Source organism: Mytilus californianus, unplaced genomic scaffold (genome assembly GCF_021869535.1).
Source record: "Mytilus californianus isolate M0D057914Y unplaced genomic scaffold, xbMytCali1.0.p SCAF_8, whole genome shotgun sequence".
Taxonomy (NCBI): Eukaryota; Metazoa; Mollusca; class Bivalvia; order Mytilida; family Mytilidae; genus Mytilus; species Mytilus californianus.
Window position 1 is genome coordinate 92178189 of NW_026262734.1, and position 14538 is coordinate 92192726.

Here is a 14538-nt window from a genome sequence, read left to right on the forward strand (position 1 = left end):
CTAAACCAGGTGTATAGATGTGAACAAATTTAATGTGAAACCAGTGTACATTACATAAAACTAATTGTAAACATGTTTACTGTACATGGCGTTTGGTGTGAACACGGCCTAAGATTATAACATGATGTTGACTGCTGTATTCCTATTTTTGACAGTTTTACCCAATATGTCTGTTTGATTTGTTCACATATTGTTGTCAATATAATGAAAATTTATGCGACTGTCATACAAGTGAGAGGTTAAGCTAGCTTTAAAACCAGGTTTAATCATTTTCTACTGAAAATGCCTGTACCAAGTCAGGTATATGACAGTTGTTTTCTATTCGTTTGATGTGTTTGATCTTTCGATTTTGCCATTTGATAAGGGACTTTCCGATTAGATTTTTCCTTGGACTTCGGTATTTTTGTTATTTTACTTTTTTTTATATGTCTTTTGTCATAATATTTGGCTTTAAACTTCATTTCAATGTTTAATTCATGTGTGTCATGACCAACTTCTGATTGTTTGTTGGACACAAAGAATTACAATAATAGGGAATATTCATGTGATGTCTTTGTTTTTGCAGGTTTCTAGAAAGTTAATACTATATCCCTCTCCATATAAAAAAGGACTGATGATATTGATTAAGCTTCCTTACATGATTAATCGTACAACTCGTGAATGAGCAAATGTTTTAATGGTGCAAGATGACATTTAGGATTCAAGTGTGAAATTTTTAATATGTCTTGATATGAATAATATTCCGTTATGACCTGGAGAATTGGATTCAGGCGACCCACACCAAATGCTTCTACTTACAATAAAAAAATGTTTTTGCTGGAAAGACATCATTATTTTCTCACTCGCTCCGCTCAGCTCAACTGTCATTTGTATATGGATATTTATTTAATACACAGTACTCTACTATTCAAAGCTGTGTGTAGTTTTAATTTAATTCAGATTTCATCATGAAAGTGTGGTAACATACTCGTTGCAATTGAAGAATTTAAGTAAGAAAAAGAAATTCCCTACGTACTCAGAATCTAAGGCTACAAACACATTTATTAACATGTATTTAAAAACGTTCTATCATTCTTTCATATTTTACAGTCCCAGTTTTCTATATATTTTGATATCATAAATGTTATGCCTTTACATTTGATAAACTAGATGTCTTGTCCGTTATAAATTTTCATAACTAATCCATTTCAGCTGGAGATTTAATATAGATTTTTATTATAAATCGCGACCATTTGCCCATATATACCAATCAATGAACGTCGTTAGTGGTCATATAATGTCAGATCGTTATGTTGTTATTTTGTTTTTCAAGGTTTTGGTGGCATGGTAGATCATTGATAATTTTCAATTAATTGATCATCCCACATGTATTTGCTTGTACAAAGTCATGTTACCTGGATCATATGTTTGATTGTTATTGTCTGTTTTTGTTCGTCAAATCATTTTTGAACGAACTTTCATAACATGCATAAAGAGATACTAAGTATACAACACCTGTTGAATAGATTGTGAAAGTTGAACTCGAATTAGCTGATAAGCCCTTTAAAGCATAACACTCTTTGCGTTTTGCAGTTGAAAGTATCAATATGGCGTACATAAGAAAATGCCTGTACCAAGTCAGGAATATGACAGTTGTTGTCCATTCCTTTGATGTATTTTATCTATTGATTTTGCCATTTGATTAGGGACTTTCCGTTTTCAATTTTCCTCAAAGTTCAGTATATTTGTGATTTTACTTTTTTTTTAAGTGTATCAGCTGTATTTAAGATTTGACGGGAAAGATGTTTTCTACATTTGAAAATGCATATACGAAGTCAGGAATATGAATATTGTTGTCCATTCGTTTGATGTGTTTTATCATTTGATTTCGCCATTTGATTAGAGACTTTCCGTTTTGAATTTTCCTCGGAGTTTAGTATTTTTGTGATTTTACTTTTCAATATAGTCACCAAACGTTGCAATATTTATCGAGAGGACATCATGTAGATAAATCTTAAACAACACCTACACTTTGAAAAGAAAGCAAGAAAAAATAAAAGTTACCTGATTTAGATTACAGATATTTGGTTTGATTTCCTATGAGACAAATACTACATGATACCAAAGAACGTAGAAGTTAAAATTTACTCTCTAACATAGGGGTATGAGAGTCACACAGAGCAAAACAGGTAAAGAGCAGGGAGTGTAGAAGTTAGCAACTATAAGTCAGCATTCAAGCCCATCAACAGACAACAATAACAATAAGAACAACTTTTGTTAACACATACAATTTATAATCATATAACAGTTTTCTCAGCACAATAAACATATCAAATAAACTTAATGGATGTACAAACATAACCTGAGACGCGTATTACAAATTCAAGGGAACACTATTGATATAATATATTCTAATATTCATTTAACATCGGCATGTTTTCGTGTCCATTCAGCCGCCGTTTTATTGTACATGAATGCTTCCAATAAACTCAATTTTCCACAATTAGGATCTGGAGAATCCAAGAATTCTTTTATACACAGTAATACTGGAAAATAAAATAAAATTATACAACACCATACAAAATCTGTATAAATTAAAGATATGACCAGTATAAAACACGGAGTTCGTAATTCTCATACAATCACAGCTACATTATTACAGTTGTTAAAACAACAACTGAACTGATACTGGATTATTTATTATTTTACCTCCTATACATTTCTGGGAATATGATTGATTAAAAGAAACCACGAGGAGACCGTGTATATTCCATATTAGGTTAACTAGGGTTAGTAGGCGGGGCTTATTTCAATACAGTGTTAGTGGTTGTGTTACGTCCCTTTATAAAAACAACACGGTTTTGAGGAAAAAATCGTAAAGGTTTCAACAGAAGAAGATGATGAACGATCGGAATAAACCAATTAGACACATTTGAAGCTAACAAGTTGCTATTGTTGATATTTGTTTTTTTTATAGACCAATGGAAGCATGTATATAGGTTCTAAATACTTACTGTATTGAAAACAGGCTCACTTTGGTAGAATGTACAAATATTAAAATTTGTTCACAACTTTTTTAAGTCATTCAATTCTTTTTTTATCAGCAACAAAATAATTTAAAAAAAAACAAATTAGTTAAAGACTACTGCCATCTGATGATTCAAGCATAGCATCATTTCATGTAAAGGCTTAACTGCCCAAAATTACACTATGTCATACGGTGGCAACAATCATGGTTTTTGTATCGGCACTCAAACGCACACTTTTGTAATTACCATTATTTGATCACTTGGGCTCAGGATCAATTCAATCATATAGGGAAACAATTAAAGTTGTTTGTATATACTTTCAAAAGGGTTTTATGTTACCTATATCCCGTGGTGTAAACGCTTAGATTTCATATCCAAATTTATTAGGGAGAAAATATTTATATTATCCTATTGGTCCCTGTATTACATAATGTGCTGCAGTGGTAGCTATCTTTGATTTCTAACATTACAAACTATGTATAAAAATAACACATACTGTCAATTTTGGGGGACCCTTTATAGCTTGCTGTTCGATGTAAGCCGTGACCTATAATGTTTGACTTTTTACACATTGTGACTTGGATGGAGAGTTGTCCCATTGGCGCTCATACCACATCTTTTGATATCTATCATATCTGCAATTTAACTTTCTGTTTTGTAATATGTTATTCTGTACACCTTTGGTGATATTGTGTTTCAATGAAGATTGTCTATAATAAAAAAAAGAAATCACAGATATATACGAATATATCTATCAGAAAAAAAAATAGTATTGTTTTGATCACATGGTATAGTCATCCTTCTTTTATTAAAACTTGTTCTTATAATTGAAAATTGATGGACTAAGAATTCAATTCAGCATGTAAAACTAAATCTACCATCTTACATTTTGATATAGTTAAATCTGGTGACCACGGTGAACTAAGTATATTTAAAAACAATTTCCCTGTGCTCTGTTCAACATATGGATGGTAAATTTCTGTGAGAAATTTAATCTAAAATCATAAAATAAATATCAGATAACATTAATCAACACTTCATATTCGACAACAAAAGGCAAAAATGATGATATAATTTCTTGATGTCATGCTCTATGCTCATTTAAACACGGGTAGGCATTATAGATACTTTACAAGGATAAAAATGAAAATAACGGGGATATTAACAAAGCGAAATAAGGTTGTTATATTAGAATCATATTTTCATTACTGCAACATTCATGTGTATACTCTAAATTATGAGTTTATGTTTAATGAATTAAGTTATCAACGACAACTGCATTCATCTTTTTTTCTCTGAAGTCCCGTTGCATGCACCTTTCAATAGATAAATTCTTTAGAACTCGATTTTCTTTGCTGAAATGAAACGCAAACTTAACTCTTTACAATAAAATAAAAATGACTTGTACTTTAATCGAGAAACTGAACGTTGTGACCTTTAGATATCTTTCTTTGTTTCCTTGCGAAAAATATTTCAGGAAATCAATTATTTACATATGAAAATCAAAGTTACGGAAGCTTGTGATTTTTATTATAAATTGTATACTGTAGATTCATATTTTCCGTGGGTACAAATTTTCGTGGATTGAAGCAATCTTGTATTTTCGTGAATATTTGATTTAGTAGTTTTGCCAAAGTCTGCATACATTCCTTTATTAAATTTGTAATTCGTTGTACATTGAAATTCGTGGTTTCTTAGTAACCACGAAATCCTCGGAAATTGGTATCCAACGAATTATAATGAATCCACAGTACTTTTATCATCAACTATTTTACATGATTAATGTTGATGTTTCATGTCTTAATATTTATACATTTTAACGTGTGTCGTGTTTATTGTATGACACAGCAAAATTAAAATCAATAGTCCATTTGCCAATTACCGATTTGATTCTGTTATTACACACTTTTTAAACAAATTACTTCCCTTTGTCAATCGTAGACTGGTTCTATACCGGACAAAATTGGCTTTTGCCCACGCAAAGCATGATAAGTTGAATGTGATGTATCGGCGGTTTAACTAATTTTTCATGAAAAACAACTTCTGGTGACAAAAGTATTTAGCTAAATAACAAATTAATGTAATTAAAAGATTTGATAAACTTAAAGATTACTCACATTACGCACAGGTAATTTGCTCTTTCCCCTAGCTCTTCATTGTCAATAAAAATTTATTTCCCTCATAAGGGAGACAATAAAAAAAGGGATCTCTAATTACAGGGTCAATAACGGGAATCGGCAAATAGACTATTGAAACACGTATTAGACTAGATATATCATGAATTTAGGGATATGGTTTATCAATGTTCGAATCTAAAAAATCGTCAAAGCCTAGAGTCAACAGTTTTGAATTGACATTTGATATACAATAGGAAATGTTGAATCATTAAAAAATCTAAGTTTTCCTATCCCAAGGTATAGATTTCTAAGCCTAATGTTGCGCAATGTTTTTTTGAATTCCCGGCTTTATTTCGTATTACATTTAAACTTTCGACTGTTTTGATTTGAGTATCACTGATATGTCTTATGTAGACAAAATTACGCTAGTCTAGTTCTAGTTATTAGCTTGGTATCTTTTATGATTGTTTGTTTTGAAAAGACACAAATTAATGAGATAAATAAAAACTGAGGGAATCGGATTAATTCAAAAGAAGTGAGACTTCTTTCAGTTATGTGTCTTTGATGATTCTTTTTGTATATTATTATTACTGTAACGTTGGGTTATCCTTCATCAAAATGCGAAGGTCATTTCCGACCGTATGGAATAACTGTTACTCCAGGCCAGTTGTTTTAAAATCATTTCTCTTCATCATTTGATCGATTTGTGAAATAATTCATCTCTTGCAAATTCATGTATTAGTTGACATTATGTTTTCCCATTTTGCATTGATGGTATAACTTTTGCTTATCAATGAAATCCAAAACACGGAAATGATGTCTCACCAATTGGCTGTTGTTCCTACTCGTATTTTCAATATTAAAAAGAAGATTAGGTATGATTTCAATGAGAGAACTCTTCACAAGAGACACAATGACACAGAAATTAACAATTATAGGTCACATTACGGTCTTCAACAATGAGCAAAGCCCATACCACATACTAATCATCTATAGAAGGCCCCGATATGATAAATGTATATCAATTCAAACAAGAAAACTAACGGCCTAATTACTGTTAAAAAAAATTGAACGAAAAGACAAAACAAGCATCTAATACTAAATTACCAATGCTTTTCATATCTTATATAAATATAAAATAAAATGCTCCACAGTGCATAGCTTTATACGACCGCAGATGTCGAACTCTGAACAGTTGAGGCAAGTACGGACATAACATTCAAGCTTGTTACAGCTCTGAATTCGGATTGTTATAAATTTTTGACACAGCTAAAGTTTCTGACACAGAATAAATGGGGTCTAAGATAAAAACAAACTTACCGTTGGGGGTTTCCAAGGGTAATCATAGGGAAACATCATTTTTAAGAAGAAAACTCCTCCCGCGTAAGGACTTTTCGTATCATCATACTACAAATAAGATATATTAACTGTGTTATTAATATAGTTAAATTTGTATAATAAGTTGCACAATAAAGTGTTTGCAATCTTAATATTTTAAACTTGGATTAAAAAGGTTTCCATTCTCGAATAATTTAATTTTAGATGTAACGCGTCTTCTGATTGGCTGACAGTGTTTTGTCTATCAGCTCATAGACATAATTTTGTCATGTGAGGGTGACGTCATCAAAGTTTTTTCATGATTTACTCCGAAAATGGAATTTAGAATTAAAAAATCATAAGGAATGACTAATATTTTTTCTGTCTATTCAAAATAACATAAAAACGCAGGTTATTTATTGTGCACCACATTTTTTATGTTATGTCTTCATAGACAGAAAAAATATTACAGTCATTCCATAACTAATATCGTACAGACTTCACCATCGATAATCAAGCAAAACTGATGTTGTATCTAGACAATGCATGTTTTTTAAAGTGAAATTATCATCTTGGTATTTCTCTTTTGTATTTTATTTCCATAAGACAACAAATGCATACGAGTTATCCATTATGACATTTATAAATTTATAAACAAGTACTGTAACGATTTATTCTATTTAAACTTATTCTAGACAAATTCTATACTCACTGGCCCTGCGATCATGGCTTTCCATTCAAATACTGAAAAGAACACATGCAGAACTAAAACTTTTATCGTTGGCTTGGGATCTCTTTTTTGTAATATTTATATGACTATTCATTAAACAAGTTGAAAACTGTGGTTAATTTTAATTCAATACAGATTGTAAAAGAAAGGTAATCATGTATCCCTTATAATTATAGAATTTGTGAAAGAAATACAGATACTCAGAATCAAAGACAACAAACAATTTCACAGACAGATACTACAAAAATGTCTAGCTCTCTATTGAATTGTTCAGAGTAAAATCATACATATTAGTTATAATATATATATCAAATATCATGCTATTACATTTAATCAACATTTGTCTGATTAAATTTGTCATAACTTATCCTAGCAGTTCCAGATTCAGCAAATATTTATTTTTATCATTATCGCGACCATGTCTGTCCCAATCATTGAAAGTATGTCGTCAGTGATCGTCTTAAGCTTATACACGCAAGGGTTATCAATTATATTGTAGTGTCATGGTGTACTGTCGTAAATTCATGGGTAGTGTCCATTCTTAATCTGTGGTTTACATATGTAATGTACGTTCATATTATTTGTCTATGTATTTCTCTGTCCTGGGAATTTTTGCGTTTATTTGTACTGTATTCACGTCACGCATTGTTGTCATTTTAGCGGTATTTTAAACACCGCCATATAAGTTGGAAATAATAAGCAAAAACTCGAAAAAAAAGTCTAACATTGTTTTTGAAGTCTGACTTCCTCTTTGAAGTAGTATTATAACAGTCCCAGTCATATTAGAACTTTTATAGACTCGAGACAGTTTAGAAATGAATGTGTTAAACGGCGATTTTATAGTTTGAGCCGTTACATTGCCCTTTAAGTGTCTTTTTTATATATGTGTCGAGAAGTTGATGTTTCATAGACCCTATCGCTGCGTATCCTTTCATATATTTGTTTGTCTTGAGATTGTAACATAGTGATGACTGCTGTAACCATATTTTGACTATTTTACCGATTATGTCTGTTTTGTTATCGCATCGTTGTAAAAATAACGGAATTTGATGCGACTGTCATAAAAGTGAGAGGTTTAGCGCTATAAAACCAGGTTCAATCCACCATTTTCTACATTTGAAAATGCCTATACCAAGTCAGGAATATGACAGTTGTTGTCCATTCGTTTGATGTGTTTTATCCTTTGATTTTGCCATTTGATTAGGGACTTTCCGTTTTGAATTTTTCTCGGAGTTCAGTATTTTTGTGATTTTTTTTTTTCTCAAATACTGTGAAACATGTCCTATATCGGAACAATCGGGAATAGATTCAAATGAACAATTTATAGAAGAGAGGTGAAAGATACCATAAGAACATTCAATCTCATAAGTCGAAAGCAAACTGATAACGCCATGCCTAAAAAAGAAAAAAAGACAAAAACAACTAACAATAGTACACAAAAGACAACATCAAAGACTAAAGTCTGAGCAACATGCAAAGCACCAAAAACTGGGGGTGAGATCAGATGCTTCGGACGGGTAAGCAGATTCTGCTCCACATGTGGCACCCTACGTTTTGATCATGTTAGTACAAACCCGGTATTAAGTCACATTTGAAAAAAGGGACGTTATTGTAGTTACTACTTTTGGATCATATCCATTATCATCTGTCAAAAACATGTCGTGCATTTAATCTGATACCAGAATCAGACCTTGTCCATGAGGAAACCCTATTAACAGTAATTTTCTATAATTAATAAAACAACAGTTTCGAACTTACTGTTATCATCTAATGGGCCGGCTGAACAACCTGGAGGCGGATCTTTGGAAATTTCTATAAATTCCTTTAAGAAAGATTGCACATCATTTTAATATAATATCAATTGTTGAATTAGAGACACTGCAATAAAAACTGAAGATGCTGGACATGAAAACGAGGATCATACGACCCTGAATCGACACCAGTCAAAAATGTATACAGAAATGGTTGTTATCAAATAATCTGTTTCTATGTATGTTTGCGTTTGCTTTTGTTGCATTTCAGTGTTTCAGTGTTTCTGTTGTTATGTTGTTTTTCTATTTTAGCTGATGTGTTTCCCTCGGTTTTGGTTTGTGACCCGGGTATGTTTACGCTTAACCGATTAAAACTATTGAACAGCAGTAAACTACTGAAGCTTTTATTTGAAATAATAAGCAAAAACCCGAGAATAAGTCACAGATTGTTTTTGAAGTACAACTACCTTTTTGAAGGAATATTCTAATTATGTAGACTTTGTTAAATATATTATAGTTTTCAATATAGTTGAAACGATCACTCGAATGTCTACATTCGTCCTGCTATCTTCTTGTCTTTAGGGAAGTTCGCTACTCAGTTTCAAAATAGCAAGCTTTTAAAAAGACTATTTTATATTGATAGTATATAAATAAAGAAACGAAAAAAGCAAAAAAACATTATGGGTCAGTGTGCTCGTTTTCGAGATATAGGCCATTGAAAATTTGGCGGGAAATAATTCTCTCTAGACTTTTCATATATTTAACATTGACAACTTTTTTTCTGTCAAAATCGATGAAAAAATAACAAGGATTTTATAAGATTTTCAAAGAAGATAGTTTAAACTATGTTCAATCAAATAATGGAAAGAAAAGTAGGGGCTAATGGGCAATTTTTTTTAATGGCACTACATGGATAAAACCAGAGGATTCCGAATATCTGGCAAAAATTCAAAAACATGAGGAGCGAACATCCTTAAAGGCAAAATCTCTTATTAGGAGTCCTTTATTTTTAATTTTTTTTTACTGTACAGATTTGTCGATCTCGTATTGCTGCAAATCGATATGTTGGGGTTTTGTACATAATATATTTACTTACTTTTTTCCAATTGATTTTCCGCTATTTGTATACATTTATAAAAAAACGTCGTATTCTTATAAAAGATATTCAAAACATACACATAAATGAAAGGTCAGAAAACCACCGATATTATTTTTAGAATTTACACATTTTAGATGTAAATCAGTTGAGACTAATATTGAAAAAGAAAAATATATCGCATTCGCAGGAACTATATTGATAATTGTACGATATCTCTAAAAATTCTTGCCACTCCAGAGTTCTGTTGTTTTGTTGTTTTCCGTCGCTTTTATTTTGTAACCCGGAATCGTTTTCTCTCGATCGATTTTTTACTTTTGAATAGGGTATACTACTGTTGCCTTTATTTATGTATCAACTATACTAACAGATTTTCATGATTTTTTTTTAAATTGCGTGGTATTTCCCTTAAGAGATACAAAACACCCGTTGTTTTTTTTAAATTGATGAGGTTGTGCGTTTAATTACAAGTGTATATTGTATTTACTTTTTAAAAGTTTCCAAAAAAAAATATAAAATATAAAATAAGCCTGGAATGTTTTTGACGTTACAAATAGTCATACTAGATAGAAGCACTTTTCCAGTTCAGTTGTGTTTAAGTGTTCTTAAGTCTAGTAACTACATCATTTCAAATCCTTTTGTTTCCTGTGTAATTGCTACTTACTACTTACAGTTAACAAATTCGGGATTTAACAATCAGGTTTTATAAGCGGTGTGTATTGTTCGTCGACCCACTTAAACTTATAGGATAGGCTGAAATTCATTTACTTCCTCATTGTGACTTTGTTAAACACTTTCACATTTATAGACAGAAATAAATTAATTCGTTTGATGTGTTTGAGCTTTTGATTTTGCCATTTGATTAGGGACTTTCCGTTTTGAATTTTCCTCGGAGTTCAGTATTTTTGTGATTTTACTTTTTAATGACAGAAATATCTCTTAAATTGTACAAGCTAAAAATATATATAGTAGTTGCCATATGTCTCTCAAATATTATGCTTTTACATTTAATCAACCGGTTTTGTCTGATTTAATTTACAAATATTGTTTGAAGTTTCTGCCCGTTTAAAAAAACTGTGTTTAAGATGAAAAGGCAAAAATACACAAAAAGTAATCAAAAATTTCATTTTAAAGCAATAAGCCTTATAAAATGTTTTTTTTTTTGTATTTTTGCATTTTCAATGGCGTTGTCAGTTTATTATCGATATTGTATCTTCACATCTCTTTTGCCACTTGTTTAAATCTATGTTTAAATATCTAAAAAAACACATTATTTTATAAACTATTATATAAGAAAAATGTAGATTTTTATGATTTGTCTGATGATGATGATATTTGTGTACTTGTTTCAAAATATTAATTGTTATGATATGGTTGCCCAAACCTGCTTTAATATTTGAAGTAGAAGAAACACCTTCTTTATTCTTAAAATGAAATTATTTTCACAGTCATATGTATTATAATAATTTTTAATATAATTTATTGTACAGTCTCTCATAATTCCTAATAGAATGGTACTTGTAATTTATATTTGTAAATTGTCTGTTTTATATTGTGTATATAATCTGTATGTACTGTATATTCATGTATGGCAAGTAGTGAGACTATTATAAAATATTGAATCTGAATCTGAATTATTAATATATATCAAATGATGAAAGTAATTTTAAGTTGGTGTTGTTTTCGTTTTCGTTTTGTTTGATTGTATGAAAAAATGAAATAACTTACCCTGTTCAGTCGAATTTCAGCCATTTGTTTACATTTTCTTTGAAACAAATAATGACCCAAATCGCATTGACAAGGTCAATAAATAATTGAAGAATCAGGAAACTACCGGTACTATTTTTAGAATAGGAATATACATTTTTCATAAATAAATCAAATTGAGAGTAATATTAAAAATAAAAAAGGGAAAAGACGCGAACGGTACATAAATTTACTCATTAAATATTTGTTACGGTACACCGAATAATTCATATATATCTATAATATGATTATAGTAAATAAACAAGTTTTACGAATTTTCTGGAAATTTCTTGGCTGTTACTGGAAGAGGGGGGTATGGTAATTTTTCGAGAATTTTTTTCACGCAAAGTGCGAACAAATTTATGAAATTTTTCGACATTATCAATCAAATTTAAATTTTAAATGAACACTATGCAGTATGGGGGGAATATGCTTTCAAAATCTTTTTGTTGACATCTGCTTCAACAGAATATTTTTCTTTATCATCAAATTAGGGATCAGAATATTTTTATTAGGAAAAAACCATGACCCCTAACACCCCCACCCCTTGAAATAAAATGGTTGTTCCCTAAACTTAGAAATTCCTTTAAATTCTTTGACGTCACGTACTCAGATGTAAGGAAGTATCCAGTTGTGTTTAACTGCTGTTCAGCCTTTCCGACCCTTTTGTTTTCCGTGTAATTAATAATTAACTAGTAATTATCACATTCGGGTATTAAACAAACTCTTTGATGTTATTGACTGTCAAGAACAAATTATTTCCTTGTTTTAAATTGTCTTCGTTTATCAACGATGATTTTTTTTAATTACAAGACTATTTCATTTGCTTGATAAATTTATTCAAACGGATATTTAAAAAAATAAAGGGAATAACCATTCGATCTTCTGGAGGGGGAGACAGGAGGATGTCGAAATGAATATTCTGGGCTGGTAAAGACTTAAACAATTAATGACAAGATAATAAAGAATATTCTGCCATGAAAATGCAAGAATAGTTGTGTACAAAGGTAACGTTATTGTCGCATGGCGAAAAATCAAGCCGGACTAGCAACAGGTGAAAATGGGTATCTCCTCCCCTAAAAATCTCTATCCCCAACTTCTCGACTGAATATCACATACTCTTTCATAAAGAAACAAAGGTATTCTCCATGCGCAGATTACTTATAAGTGATTTATAAAAACAAATATGAATAAACCAGCAATGGAATTACATGATTACAATCGCTTTTAGTAGTCTTTTCATGTATCAAATACCCCTTACGTAACGCACATAACACACGTTAAAAGTATTTAAGAAATAGAGGCTGAACAAAATTGGGGAACATTCAAAACTCATATGACGAATAGAAACCTACACGCTAATTGCAAACACTTAACTAACAACACATAGAAAAATAATATTGAGTTAATTTCTATACATGTACTGTATTGGGGTCAAACGACAAAGAAATAATGAATATCCTCAATATCAGACCCACACTGACAGAAAAGATCCCGTATAATGTTAGCTTTGAAAAGGTCAAAGTTAAAAAATGAGTCGGAACATAGCAACTGAGTTAAGATAATATTCAGTTTCCACGGACCGTACAGATACTACTTTGTAATTTTATGTTATAACATGAGCTACACGACGGGTGTCAAATGTGGAGCAGGATCTGCTTTCCCTTCCGACGCACCTGAGACCACCCCAAGTTTTTGGTGGGGTTCGTGTTTAATTTAGTTTTCTATGCTGTTTCCTGTGTACTTTTGTTTGTCTGTTTGTCTTGGTCTTTTTTAGCCATGGCTTTGTCAGTTTATTTTCGATATATGAGTTTGATTGTCCCTCTGGTATCTTTCGCCCCTCTTTTGTAACTTTACTTTGGTTTATTCAGAGCAGAGCTGATGTTACCAATTTTAAATGAAGCTTATTTCATTTTCGTATTGTGGATGGAATAAAATATTCTGGTATTTGATAATTTTTCCCCATCAAGATTTCTTTGATAGAGATTTACTGCTTACATGGAAGTTTTTAATTCAAAAGTTATAAGTAGTTAAGTTGAAATCATCCCTTCGACAATTTTACGATGGTTATCACCAGTTGGTGGAACGTTATGCAATCTCTGTTTCACCGATTACGACGGATATGTCCCAATTGTCTAAATCACAATCAAGCCATCTTTTCCTCAAATGTAACATCATCGAACTAGATTGGTCATCTAGTTTGTACTTATATGAACAACACGACAAGTAACACATGTGGTGCAGGATCTTCTTACCTTTCTGAAACACCCGGTGTTGTGATGGTGTTCGTGCTGCTCAGTCTCTATGTTTCGATGATGATGTGTTTTGTATACTCTGGTTTGCCTTTTAGTCGTTTTTTCTGTTTCAATCTATGGTGTTGTCAGTTTGTCATCAACTCATAAGTTTGAATATCTCTATGGTGAATTCTGCCTCTCGTATAAACAATGCTTACACTTTACGTAGAAGGCAAGAGAAAATGAAAGTAAATCAAGTCCGTGCACAGCGGCAAATATATTTAATATATAAATAAGACAAAAACTTAAATAAATACTAAAACTTTGTAACGGAAACCACCGCTAAAAAGAAAAGTAAGATGTGTCAAAGTTTCGTTTTACAAAATGAAACTTAAATGATGTATACAGCAAAACTGATGACCATATTACATAGCATATACTCGTGTCCATTCCGCAGCTATTTCATCGTATTTTTTCCTATCTGATATATATAAATGTGCAGCTTCTGATTTATGTAAATTGTTTGGAAATGGAGAACT

The 14538-nt window shown here is 31.2% G+C and overlaps 1 protein-coding gene across 1 annotated transcript; it reads right to left on the reverse strand.

Moving 5' to 3' along the window:
• Window positions 1–2251: 2251 nt before the first annotated feature.
• LOC127712034 (uncharacterized) lies at window positions 2252–14425 on the reverse strand. Its single transcript, XM_052218202.1, has 6 exons — window positions 11748–14425; window positions 8931–8994; window positions 7155–7186; window positions 6446–6532; window positions 3895–4003; window positions 2252–2525 (listed from the first exon to the last, which is right to left on the reverse strand). The coding sequence occupies exons 1-6, from the start codon at window positions 11769–11771 to the stop codon at window positions 2398–2400; spliced, it is 444 nt and encodes a 147-aa protein (XP_052074162.1). The 5' UTR covers window positions 11772–14425; the 3' UTR covers window positions 2252–2397.
• Window positions 14426–14538: the final 113 nt, after the last annotated feature.